The following is a 15000-nucleotide window of genomic DNA, read 5'->3' on the forward strand; positions in this document are numbered from 1 at the left end:
CAGAAAGACGAGGACCGAGCTCCTGCGCGGCGTACAGAAACAAGTTAAATACTGTATTATTTGGATTCACGGGACGATACCGGGCCCTGGATCTCAAAGGCCCGTGTTGATGAAGTGTTATGTCTTTACGAGGAAGTACGACTGCGGCGACTCAAACTCCAGAAGCAACAGAAGGGACATATATATAAATCCGTATATATACTGTACGTGGACGTGGAGCTGCTGTCCGTCAGAAACCTGCTGCTCATCTGCAGAAACAAATGAAGAAGGGAGGAATAAATGAAAGGATGGAGAGTGGACAGAATGGTTTCTCCTCCACGTTCCTCCCAGACTGCCTGATTTCACCGTCATCGTGTTCTAATCTATTAAACCGCCACGTCACAGTGTTCATAGAGAAAGTGCCAATGATTACTCCACTCAGTCGCCTTAGTTGTTCTGTTTTTTTACCAGAAGAAGTGAATCAGTATTCTCTGGAGGAGGTTCGTTGTGTTTACATTCGTAGCTTTTGTCCCGTCGTTATTTATGTGATTGTAACAGAGTAACAGACTCGTGGTTTGATGTCAGATGTTTGCGGAGGTTCAACTTTGAAGAAACGCTTCACGGGGTTTTGGGAAATTCTCAAACTGTAATTTAATTTGAAATCCAGACATCAGATAAAGTTTGTCTCCTATAAACTCACAACAGCTGTTCAGTGAAGGGTTAGCTCGTTTGCTTGAGCTAACATTTAGGTTAGCAGCTAAAGTAATCTGATTACTTTGTGGAGCAGCTAACACTGGTTCTGATTGAAGGCTCAATTTAGGGTTTATGTCGTTGGGTTCAGTTAGGGATTCAAATTTGAAGTTGGTTAAATTGGTTCAAGGTTAGCTAACAGTGTAGAAGCTAAAACAGTTAGCAGGTAAAGGAATTAGCTTGAAACGAGCTAACGTTACGCCAATTCGTTCAGTTTAGCTAAAACCTCTGTTTTGGGTTAGCTAACAGCTCAGTGCTAACAGTTCAGTGCTAACAGCTCAGTGCTAACAGCTCAGTGCAGAAGCTAAAGCTGGTTAAGTTTAAATCAGGTTAGCTAATGAGAAAGCTACAACAGCTAACACCAAAACAGTTTGGTACAAGTTATTTAATGGTTAATTTTAACAAACACATTTTTTTAGGTTAGCTAACAAGGTACTTAAGCAACTAAAGCTAATGCTAATGCTAATGCTCGAGCTTAGAGGCTAAACTGTTTGGTGTTAGCTAACAGCTAATGGGGGAGTTTGCTTTAGGTTAGCTGCCACGTCATTAAAAAAAGCTAAACGAATTGGTTCTGGTTAGCAAATTATTTAGCTTCAAATGTTTGTTTGTGTGTTAGCTAACAGTTCGGTGTGTTAGCTAACAGTTCGGGTGTGTTAGCTAACAGTTCGGTGTGTTAGCTAACAGTTCGGTGGAAGCTAACAGTTCGGTGCAGAAGCTAACAGTTCGGTGTGTTAGCTAACAGTTCGGTGTGTTAGCTAACAGTTCGGTGCAGAAGCTAACAGTTCGGTGTGTTAGCTAACAGTTCGGTGCAGAAGTAAAGCAGTTAGTTCACGTTAGCTGACGGTTTACTTAGCTTACTTTAGCTAAAAGAATTGATACGGGTTAGCTAACAGCGCACTGTGACCCAGTTGGTTCGGTTAATGGTTCAGTTCACCACCTAAATTCTATTTTAGCTTTGAACTTTTGGTTTCATAAGTTAATCATTAAATGATTGTTGATTAAACAGACGTATAATGTCAGCACTGTCTGTAAGTAATCAATCCTTCGATCAGTGTTCTTCATCAATACAATGATTAGAAACTATTTATTCACTTTCCCCCGCAGCGGCTTCATTGTCTCCTTCGCAAAATCAGGAAAGAACGTTTTTTAATTTCCTGTTTCCACATCTGATTTTAGTGTTTATTTGTGAAGATGTCTGGAGGACGAGGACATCGTATTGAGACAGTTAATGTTCTCACAGCGAACCAGCCGCCTCTCTGTAGGTTTCATATGGACGATATGTTTGTTTGTTTTTTGTAAATTATGTGATTAAAACTTGGATTTTTTTGACACTTGACATTGCCGGTGTGCTCTTCTGTTGGTCGTTGATAATCTTAGGATTTACTGCTCACGGTATGTTTGGGTCATTCACATTTATTACAGGTATTAAAAAACAAATAAAAAACACAAACATTCATCCTTGGACAAACATTGTGAAGCCTTGAGTTTGGGTGGGGCTCGGCTCTTTTACTCAGAATGGGACCATCATTTACTGAATGAACATCCTACTGAAGACTGAAACTAGAGAGCATCAACTCATTCAGTCAGAAGGAAGATCAGTTCATTAGGCTGAAAACATTTTGGAGCCAGCTGGAACAATAATCCACAGACTGTTGATGGTTCTCAGCTGTGATGGGAAAATAAAGCCACTGTCAGTCTGTGACAAATGATAAAGTTTGTCATTATTTTGACTGACAGAATAATTTGTGTCCCGTCACATTGGCAGAAATGATCTTCCGTAGGTTTGGACCTGTGTAATGCTGCAGGAAGATAAGAGCTGCCATACTGTCTGCACTTTAAACCATAATAAAGATAATAAAGTGATACTGGACCAGGCTCCTCCTCTGACTCTCTGCCACACTGTTAATAATTATATTTATTCCTCAGATAATACACTGAGTCGGGAATGTTTACAGAACGACACACATCATTAAAATCAACTGAAGGAAGACAAATAATTTAAATCACACAAAACTGAAATAAATCCAGTTTAATATCACTTTTATTGTTTACACTGTTTAACTGTGGTGAAACATGTACAGTATTCTAGTAAATTATTAAGGAAGTAAATATATAAATGTCCTCTACATGTTCAGACTATTAGTCAATGTGCTCCTTTACTTTCTTTCTCTGAGTAATGAACGGAATATGTGTGGTCTGGGCTCATCAGCTATAACTATTTATAATTAAACATTCAATAAACAAATGTTTTAATTAACAGGAAATATTCTCCACAGGAAGCAACAAAAACAGCACCTTCAAAATAAGTTACCACCAACAGTCTACTTATTGTTACGTAAAAACAAAACAAATATTAGTATGAATGAAGTTAAATTAAATTTGCGAACCAACCCCAGCCTATGCTCTACCCCAGTCCCTTCATCATCACCTGCTCCCTCTTCATCATCATCTCTAGCCCTCTCCGACTGCCTGGAGGAGATTAGGGCGTGGATGAGTCACAACTTCCTCCAGCTGAACAGCTCTAAAACTGAAGCCATACGAATTGGCCCCCCTCATCAGGTCCAGTCATCACCCATAACCACCGTCTCCTTCTCCGGTCAGGACATCCTCCTCTCAACCACAGTTACCAACCTCGGTGTGAAGCTGGACCCACAACTGACCTTTGCAAACACATCAAACATCTGTACAAAACCTGCTTCTTCCATATCAACAACATTTCAAAACTCCGCCCCTTCCTCACTTTCTCTGACGCAGAACAACTCGTCCAAGCCTTAATCTCCTCCAGGCTTGATTCCTGTAACAGCCTGCTCATCGGTATACCCATTAAACACCTTCAGAACCTTCAGTTCATTCAGAACTGTGCTGCCCGAACTCTGATGAAAACCCACAAATACGACCACATTCTTCAGAACCTCCACTGGCTCCCATTAACCTCTAGGATCCGATACGAGATGGCCCTCATCACCCACGCCCCCAATACCTCAAAGACCTCCTTACCCCTCACTCATCCACCCGTAACCTCCGGTCCCAAAGCACAAACCTCCTCCATCAGCCCCGCTCAAGACTCTGCACCATGGGAGACCTTCTGCTCCGCTGCCCCTCACATCTGGAACTCCCTCCCTGAACATCTGTGAAAACCCCAGTCTGTGGACACTGTTAAAAAAGGGCTTCAAACTCTCTTGTTCAGGCAGCCGTTCTTCAGTTGTCCTTAGATTTTTCTAATTTCACTCTTTTAACTGTTGTTCTTAATGTATTTGATCACTTGTATTATTATTGATTACTGATTTTAATGTGTTATTGCCCTTAGTGTTTCTTTGTTATTGTGTTTCTTGGTTTCTGTAGCACTTTGAGATTCTTTTAAAAAGTGCTTTACAAATAAAATGTATTATTATTATTAAATTAATTCACTGTGTTTATCAGAGTCTTACTGAAACTGAGGAAGAACTGAATAATCCTCTAAAAATAGCTTTTCCCCTGTAAAGCTTGTCGGACTCCTTGGTTTCTTTGGCGGTCACTGCGTATGCTTTTATTTTGACAGCAGCGAACGGAACAAGCAGCGGTGATTTTCGCGGGCTTGGCGCGGCGGCGGGCTGTGGTTGGCTGTCTGTCAGTTGTTGTTCTCACCAAGATGGCCGCCGTCGTTGCGGATGGAGAATGAGCTAAGGCTGTCATCCGAACACAGGCCGAACAAACGCAGACAACCCGCCGCTCGACCGGTACCGAAACCCGGCTGCACCCGAACCCGGACCCCGGGAACCGAATCTGATTCTCTTCTGAAGGTAAAAACGGTTATTTTCTGTGTTTTTCCCGTCAGCATCCTCGGCTGTCATCGATTAATATTTGATTGACACTTGTCCCAGAACTGATCAGAATAAATCCCAATAACGGTTAAATGTTTCTGACAATGGAGCCGCCATTTTGTGTTATTAGAGCGTTAATGTGTGTTTCTGGTTAATGAATAATAATATAAATGTTGTCTGAATGAGAGCTGACAGCATGAAGGTTATTCAGGTTACTGATGTAACAACGCTGTTAATAACATTAAATACTAATATAAGTATTATAATAATGACTATATTACTCTATTGTTATGTTCAAATGTTAATTAAATGTTAATAACAAACAGGGCGTGGCCTCATTCTGCCATAAAGGATCATAATAATTAATTAAAATCATCATATCTCTGTATTTTAATATCATTGAGCTTTGGTATCTGCCTTTAATAATTCATTAACTGTAGTTTTATTTATATATTTTAGTTTTATTTGTCTGTTTAAATGATTCTAACCTCTGCAGCAGACATTATATCACAGCTCATTCTATAAAATGGTCAGAATATACCGGTTACCGTGGAAACAACAGATGATCAAGTCAATATTGATTATTGATTATTGAATTGTGTGTGAGTCGGGGTCACAGCAGAGTCTTTGGAGTATAATGGGACAGTTGCTGGGAGACTGTTTCCATGGTGACAGCTGCCCCTCTGAACTGAGGATTGTGGGTAATGTAGTGTTAAAGTGCTTATGATTGATTGAGGTAGGCTGGCAACAAGGACGAAGCAGGGTTCTGATTGGCCAGTGGCGTTTCCATAGTGACACGAAACCTCCATCATCACCTGCTGGTTTATTGAAGTGTTATCAGTCGTCCAGCAGAGCTGATCTGAGGTCAGCTCATCACACAGACTGTAGATCAGTGTGTGTGTGTGTCTGTGTGTGTGTGTGTCTGTGTGTGTGTGTATTTGACTGACAGAGGACTAACAAACAAACATCTGTTGTCACACCTTGATGTTTTCTGATTCCTGATTGGTTGCTCTGTATATCAATATATAACACATATCAATATATAACACATATCAATATATAACACATATCAATATATAACACATATCAATAACACATATCAATATATAACACATATCAATATATAACACATATCAATATATAACACATATCATAACATATATCAATATATAACACATATCAATATATAAACATATAATAAAATATCAATAATACATATCAATATATAACACATATCAATAACACATATCAATATACAATATAATAATAACACATATCAATATATAACACATATCAATAACAATATCAATAACACATATCAATATATAACACATATCAATAACACATATCATATATAACACATATCAATATATAACACATATCAATATATAACACATATCAATAACACATATCAATAATAACACATATATACATATAATATATAACACATATCAATAAACATATCAATATATAACACATATCAATAACATAATATCAATATATAACACATATCAATAACACATATCAATATATAACACATATCAATAACACATATCAATAACACATATCAATAATACATATCAATATATAACACATATCAATAACACATATAATAACACATATCAATAACACATATCAATATATAACACATATCAATAATATAAAATATATAACACATATCAATAACACATATCAATATATAACACATATCAATAACACATATATAACACATATCAATATATAACAATATCAATAACACATATCAATAACACATATCAATAACACATATTAAACATATAATAACACATATCAATATATAACACATATAATATATAACACATATTACAATATATAACACATATCAATAATATATCAATATATAAACATTATATATAACACATATCAATAACACATATCAATAATATAATAACACATATAATAACACATATCAATATATAACACATATCAATAACACATATATAATAACACATATCAATAACAATATAATAATAACACATATCAATAACACATATAATATAAACACATATAATATATAACACATATATAACACATATAATATAACACATATCAATAACACATATCAATAAACATATCAATAACACATATCAATAACACATATCAATATATAACACATATCAATAACACATATCAATAACATATATCAATATATAACACATATCAATAACACATATCAATATATAACACATATCAATAACAATATCAATAACACATATCAATAACACATATCAATATATAACACATATAATATATAACATATATCAATAACACATATCAATAACACATATCAATAACACATATCAATATATAACACATATCAATAACACATATCAATATATAACACATATCAATAACACATATCAATAACACATATCAATATATAACACATATCAATAACATATCAATATATAACACATATCAATATATAACACATATCAATAATACATATCAATATATAACACATATCAATAACACATATCAATAACACATATCAATAACACATATCAATAACACATATCAATATATAACACATATCAATAACACATATCAATATATAACACATATCAATAACACATATCAATAACACATATCAATATATAACACATATCAATATATAACACATATCAATATATAACACATATCAATAACACATATCAATAATACATATCAATATATAACACATATCAATAACATATCAATATATAACACATATCAATATATAACACATATCAATAATACATATCAATATATAACACATATCAATAACACATATCAATAACACATATCAATAACACATATCAATAACACATATCAATATATAACACATATCAATAACACATATCAATAACATATATCAATATATAACACATATCAATAACACATATCAATAACACATATCAATAACATATATCAATATATAACACATATCAATAACACATATCAATAACATATATCAATAACACATATCAATATATAACACATATCAATAACACATATCAATATATAACACATATCAATAACACATATCAATATATAACACATATCAATAACATATATCAATATATAACATATCAATAACATATAACAATATATCAATAATAATAAAACCAACGGTGTTTGTTATTAATTTAGCATTTAAATTACGTGGATGTCGACCACACTGGAGGAGGCCGAACTGGCTGGGCTGCTGTTTGGCCTTGTGCGTTGTTTAAACACGGTGCATTATTTTTTAAAATAAATTCCCTTTTTTTGAAGATTTTTATAAATTATTTTTTTTTTTATTTTTTTAAAGAGTTGAATTAGGCTGAATGTCATCATCATCATCGGAGCGTTTTGTCTTCGGCATCTTCATTGATCCTCTCGCTATCAGTTCTGATACTGAACACCGGGGGGCGGTAAAAAAGAAAAGTCAGGCACCGAAATGTTCCTTATTATTCGGTGTGGTTGCTACCGTTTACGTCCAAACCGGTGCCCTATTGGTACCGCGTTTCGGTACCCAACCCTAAACACATATCAATATATAACACATATCAGTACGACAACAACAACAACAACAACAATAATAATATAACCCCAGTAAACTAACAGGAGGATATTATTGTTGTTGTCCTGCCGTCCTCTGCCAGCAGGGGGCGCACTGACACACTGCAGACATGGACACCACCACGTCCATCAAGATGACCACTCTGGCCATCCAGAACCTGTTCAGCTACGTGGAGGAGGAGAACCTGTCCGCCCTCAAGGCTCACCTGGACCGCTTCAAGGAGGTCGACGGACGCAGCGACGTACGTCTTCCTGAATATATGGAATCATTATTATTATTTATATGTATCATATATTATTATTATTTATATATATAATATATCATAATTTATATTATATATCATAATTTATATACTATATATTATTATTTATTTATATATTATTATTTATTTATATATTATTATTATTTATATATCATAATTTATATACCTTATATTATTATTTATTTATATATTATTATTATTTATATATATTATATATCATAATTTATATATTATTATTATTATTTATATATATTATATATCATCATTTATATTATATATCATAATTTATATACTATATATTATTTATTTATATATTATTATTATTTATATATATAATATATTATAATTTATATTATATATTATTATTTATATATAATTTATTTATTTATATGTTATTATTATTTATATATAATATTATTATTTATATATATTATATATCATAATTTATATATTATATATTATTATTTATTTATATATTATATATTGTTATTATTTATACATATTATATATTGTTATTATTATTTTTATATATTATTATTGTTATTATTATATATTATTATTGTTATTATTATTATTTATTCACCTGTAATAATCCTCTTATAACAGACGCTTCAGTAGTTACTGTGGACACTAGTTTTATTTTATTCGCTGTGCTCTAATTTATTACTGTATTATATTTAATGCTATTTTTATATTTCTATATTACTTTACATCCACTTAATATTGTTTATTGTGACATTTTATTTTCTCTCTCAGCTGTAATTATGAAACTGTTGTTGTATTTATTGTTGTTGTTGTTTGTTTGTTGACAGAACGGACAGACTCCTCTCATGCTGGCGGCGGAGCAGGGCAGCCTGGAGATCATCCAGGAACTCATCAGGAGAGGAGCCAACGTCAACCTTGACGACGTGGTGAGCGTCACCTGGTTGCTAGGAGACGGACGGAGTTAATGGTCGGCGGTGTGGGTGATGGCGTGTTTCCATGGTAACCTGTGTGTGTGCGTGTGTTGCAGGACTGCTGGTCGGCTCTGATCTGTGCAGCTAAAGAAGGTCACGTGGAGGTGGTGAAGGAGCTGCTGGAGAACAGCGCCTACATCGAGCACAGAGACATGGTGGGTCCACACAGCAGCCGCTAACACTCATGGGAGATGTAGTAGGGTGGAGCCACATTGGTTCGCTCATAGTAAAGTAAAACTAACAGCTGGAATCAATAACATGTGAAATCATGAATGAGGCGAATTCTGTGTGTTTGTATGTCAGCTACTCAGGGTAATGATTATATATAATATATATTCTATATATATATAACATTATGTAATAATATAACAATATAATAATGTAATAATATTGTAATAATATAATAATATAACATTATGTAATAATATAACAATATAATAATGTAATAATATTGTAATAATATAATAATATTGTAATAATATAATAATATAACAATATAATAATGTAATAATATTGTAATAATATAATAATATAATAATATTGTAATAATATAATAATATAACAATATAATAATGTAATAATATAATAATATTGTAATAATATAATAATATTGTAATAATATAATATTGTAATAATATAATATAATATTGTAATAATAATATAATAATGTAATAATATAATAATAATGTAATAATATAATAATATAACAATATAATAATGTAATAATAAAATAATGTAATAATATAATAATATTGTAATAATATAATATTGTAATAATATAATATAATATTGTAATAATAATGTAATAATATAATAATATAATAATATAATAATAATGTCATAATATAATAATATTATAATAATATAATAATGTTATAATATAATAATATTGTAATGTAATAATGTAATAATGTAATAATATAATAATATAATAAAATAATGATATAATAATGTATTAATATAATAATATAATAATATAATAACATAATAACATAATAATATAATACAATAATAATATAATAACATAATAATATAATAACATAATAATATAATAATATAACAATATAATAATGTAATAATATAATAATGTAATAATATAATAATATTGTAATAATATAATATTGTAATAATATAATATAATATTGTAATAATGTAATAATATAATAATATAATAATATAATAATAATGTCATAATATAATAATATTATAATAATATAATAATGTTATAATATAATAATATTGTAATGTAATAATGTAATAATGTAATAATATAATAATATAATAAAATAATGATATAATAATGTATTAATATAATAATATAATAACATAATAACATAATACAATAATAATATAATAACATAATAATATAATAACGTAATAATATAATAATATAATAATATAACAATATAATAATGTAATAATATAATAATGTAATAATATAATAATATTGTAATAATATAATATTGTAATAATATAATATAATATTGTAATAATAATATAATAATATAATAATAATGTAATAATATAATAATATTATAATAATATAATAATGTTATAATATAATAATATTGTAATGTAATAATGTAATAATATAATAATATAATAAAATAATGATATAATAATGTATTAATATAATATAATAATATAATAACATAATAACATAATAATATAATACAATAATAATATAATAACGTAATAATATAATAATGTAATAATATAATGTAACTGTGTGTTTCAGGGGGGCTGGACGGCTCTGATGTGGGCGGCCTACAAAGGTCGTGAGGAGGTCACTGAACTGCTGCTGGAACACGGAGCGAACCCCAACACTACAGGACAGGTAACACACACACACACACACACACACACACACACACACACACACACACACAGTAATGATCTGGTATTATTGATGTTTATGAAATGAATCAAACAATGTTAAAAGTTGTTGATATTTGACACAAGACTGAACTGGTTACACTGACACTGTCTGTCTGTCTGTCTGTCTGTCTGTATTGTCTCTCTCTTCTCTCTTCTCTCTCTGTCTGTCTGTCTGCTCTCTCTGTTGTCTGTTGTTCTCTGTCTCTCTCTCTGTTCTCTGTCTGTCTTCTGTTCTCTCTCTCTGTCTGTTCTCTGTTCTTCTCTCTCTCTCTCTCTTCTGTTGTCTGTTCTCTGTTGTTTCTCTCTCTCTTCCGTCTGTCTGTCTCTGTTTCTCTCTTCTCTTCTCTTCTGTTGTCTGTTCTCTGTCTGTTCTCTCTCTCTTTTCTTCCGTCTGTCTGTCTCTCTCTCTCTCTCCTCTTCTGTCTGTTGTCTCTGTCTGTTTCTCTCTCTCTCCGTCTGTCTGTTTCTGTCTGTCTGTCTCTCTCTCTTCTCTTCTCCGTCTGTCTGTCTCTCTGTCTGTTTTCTCTCTCTCTCTCTCCGTCTGTCTGTCTCTCTCTCTCTCTCTCTCTCTCTCCGTCTGTCTGTCTCTCTGTCTGTCTCTCTCTATCTCTGTCTGTCTCACAGCAGTACAGTGTGTATCCTATAATCTGGGCTGCAGGTCGAGGACACGCAGACATCGTCAAACTGCTGCTGCACAACGGAGCTAAAGTCAACTGTTCTGACAAGGTGAGGAAACAACAACAACAACAACAACAATAACACTGATGTATTGTGCAGTTTCAACCTGTTTGATAACGGTGAAACATAAGTAAGTAAATTAGTAAGTAAGTACATTTAATTTATAAAGCACATTTAAACACAGTAAAAACTGACCAAAGTGCTGTACAGTGGATAACTAAAAAGACAAATAATGCCGAAAAACACATTGGACCAATAGTCAATAATTCCATAAAACATGAATAAAAGGAAACCTTCAATATCAGGGCACACAACACAGAAATACACAGGATGAGCAGGAGTACAGGGTTAGGGAACAAGGAAGAAATGGAGGGGGCAGATCTAATATCCAGAGGAAGCTGGTTCCCCAGAGGTGGAGCAGCAACTGCAAAAGCTCTGTCACCCCTCTGTTTGAGCTGTGAGCACGGTACATGCAGAAGCCCATTGTTTGAGGATCTCAGGGACCTTTGAACAGAGTAGGGCTGTACAAGGTCAGTGATGTATACTGGGACCAGCCCATTTAGTGCCTTAAAAACAAATAATAAAACTTTGAACTGAATCCTAAAATGAACTGGGAGCCAATGCAAGGAGGCCAGAATGGGGGTGATGTGCTCACACCTCCTGGTGCCAGTTAGAAGACGCACAGCTGAAGACGTCTAAGTGAGGATTGGGGGAGGCCAAGGTGGAGGGAATTGCAATAATCCAGCCGTGATGTAATAAAGGCATGGATAACTTTCTCAAGGTCATTGTGAGATAGGAAAGATTTGAGGCGGGAGATCATTCTGAGCTGGTAAAAACTATTTTTGACAACAGAGCTAATCTGTTTGTCAAAGCAGAGTTCGGAGTCGAGAATGACACCCAGGTTTCCGGCATAGGGTTTGACAGATGGGGTGAGCTGACCTAAGTTGCTGCTGCCTGGAAGGAAGCTAATGCAGATTTAAAAATTTCAAAAGAGACAGTGAGATGATCCTGTTTCCATTTCCTTTCAGCTTTACGACAGGCCTGCCTGAGAGAGCGTGTGGCCTCATCTAACCAATATTGAGATTTTAGTTTGGGGCGGGTGTATGTGAGAGGAGCTACAGAGTCAAATATGGAAGAGCAAGATGAGTGGAAAAGGGTAACTAATTCATCTGGGCTAGAGGAGGATGATGTCGCTGTTGCAATGGTAGATTCAACAGTTTTACTCAGAAAGCTATCAGAACTGAGCTGCAGTAAGAGAGTGTATGTGCGAGAGTAACGGCCCTGAGTTCTGGCAGTTCGCAGGGGACTGGAGAGAGTGATGTCAAATATAATAGGCTTATGATCAGAAAAAGTGGCATCCTCAATCACAATATTATCAACAGTAAAACCATAAGATAAAATGAGATCAAGTGTATGTCCCAGTTTATGAATAGCTTTATTCGTATGTTGTGTAAAGCCAAGGGCATCTATTACACCACAGAATTCGCTAACCGAAGGTCTGTCTGGACAGCAGACGTGGATATTGAAGTCACCAAGTATAAGGAGACGATCATGCAGTGACACAAAATGGGAGTGAAAGTCAGACAATTCAGTTATAAAGTCTTTGTCAGGCTTAGGGGGCCTATAGATCAGTACACAAACCAATGGGGACATAGCAGATTCTACTATTACGCATTGCAGTTCAAAGGTGGAAAAACGCCCTGCAGGAAGTGTCTGTAATTTAAAATGATCCCTAAAAACAAGAGCCACACCCCTCCTCCTCCTCCTCCTCCTGCTCCTCTATGAATGAGCAGTTGGTTGGGCAGAGTTCACCGAAAACAGAAGACTGGCCAACTCCAGCGCAAATCCATGTCTCAGTTAAAAACAAGAAATCCAGATTGTGACGAGAGAAAAAGTCATTTAGAAGGAAGGTCTTATAAACACACACACTCTTCCTTAACACTGGCCCTTTCACAATAAAAGCTATAAAATAAAATAATAACTGTGTGTGTGTGTGTGTGTGTGTCTCTCTGTGTGTGTGTGTGTGTCTCTGTGTGTGTATATCTGTGTGTGTGTGTGCGTGTGTGCGTCTCTGTGTGTCTCTCTCTGTGTGTGTGTGTGTGTGTCTGTGTGTGTGTGTCTCTCTCGCTCTCTCTCTCTCTCTCTCTCTCTCTGTGTGTGTGTGTGTGTGTGTGTGTGTGTCTCTCTCTCTCTCTCTCTCTCTCTGTGTGTGTGTGTGTGTGTGTGTGTGTGTGTGTGTGTCTCTGTGTGTCTCGTCTCTGTGTGTTTCTCTCTCTCTCTCTCTCTGTGTGTGTCTCTCTCTCTCTCTCTCTCTCTGTGTGTGTGTCTGTGTGTTCTCTCTCTCTCTCTCTCTCTTGTGTGTGTGTGTGTGTGTGCGTCTCTGTGTCTCTCTCTCTCTGTGTGTGCGTGTGGCAGTATGGGACCACCCCGCTGATCTGGGCGTCAAGGAAAGGACACTTTGACTGTGTGATGCATCTGCTGGAGAACGGAGCCGACGTGGACCAGGAGGGGGCGGTACGAGCACACAGCTGATTATTGATTATTGATTATCAGTTCCTGCATTGATCAGCAGTAGTTTGGTCCATGAACCCAAACACACTGTGACAGAGTGTGTGTCTGTGCAGAACTCGATGACGGCTCTGATCGTGGCGGTGAAGGGCGGGTACACCGAGGTGGTGAAGGAGCTGCTGAAGAGGAACCCCAACGTCAACATGACCGACAAAGACGGGAACACGGCGCTGATGATCGCCGCCAAGGAGGGCTACACCGAGATCGTCCAGGACCTGCTGGACGCCGGGACCTACGTCAACATCCCAGACCGGGTGAGTCCACAGACAGACGACAGGAAGCTGCGTACAGCCAGCAGGGGGCGGCGCTGAGCAGAGGGCGGAGCCGTGCAGGGGGCGGAGCTTTGAGGGAGTTAGTTTATAATAATATGTGTGTGTGTGTGTGTGTGTGTGTTACAGAGCGGTGACACGGTGCTGATCGGAGCAGTGAGGGGGGGTCACGTGGAGATCGTCAGAGCTCTGCTGCATAAATACGCCGACATCGACATCAGAGGACAGGTGAGGTCATAATAACAACAACAATAATAACAACAACAACAATAATACT

The 15000-nt window shown here is 34.8% G+C and overlaps 2 protein-coding genes across 5 annotated transcripts in view; both read left to right on the forward strand.

The window, feature by feature from the left end:
• Nucleotides 1–2065, forward strand: part of mboat2b (membrane bound O-acyltransferase domain containing 2b) — a 20047-nt gene extending 17982 nt beyond the window's left edge. The window contains exon 13 of the mRNA XM_051409159.1: nt 1–2065. This exon is cut by the window's left edge and continues 206 nt beyond it. The gene's annotated coding sequence lies outside the window, so the exon portion shown is untranslated.
• A 2251-nt stretch (nt 2066–4316) lies between these two features.
• kidins220b (kinase D-interacting substrate 220b) overlaps nt 4317–15000 on the forward strand; it is a 28942-nt gene continuing 18258 nt past the window's right edge. For 3 of the 4 annotated variants that reach the window (XM_051408982.1, XM_051408984.1, XM_051408985.1), the window contains exons 1-9: nt 4317–4508; nt 8198–8353; nt 9187–9285; nt 9387–9485; nt 11069–11167; nt 11833–11934; nt 14302–14400; nt 14511–14708; nt 14853–14951. In XM_051408982.1, the coding sequence (XP_051264942.1) occupies nt 8222–8353; nt 9187–9285; nt 9387–9485; nt 11069–11167; nt 11833–11934; nt 14302–14400; nt 14511–14708; nt 14853–14951 (927 nt within the window). In that variant the 5' untranslated portion in view covers nt 4317–4508; nt 8198–8221. Of the gene's footprint in view, nt 4509–8194; nt 8354–9186; nt 9286–9386; nt 9486–11068; nt 11168–11832; nt 11935–14301; nt 14401–14510; nt 14709–14852; nt 14952–15000 lie in introns of all 4 variants that reach the window. The other variant, XM_051408983.1, reaches the window with a different exon arrangement.

The sequence above is a fragment of the Dicentrarchus labrax genome, unplaced genomic scaffold (assembly GCF_905237075.1).
Source record: "Dicentrarchus labrax unplaced genomic scaffold, dlabrax2021, whole genome shotgun sequence".
Lineage (NCBI taxonomy): Eukaryota > Metazoa > Chordata > Actinopteri > Moronidae > Dicentrarchus > Dicentrarchus labrax.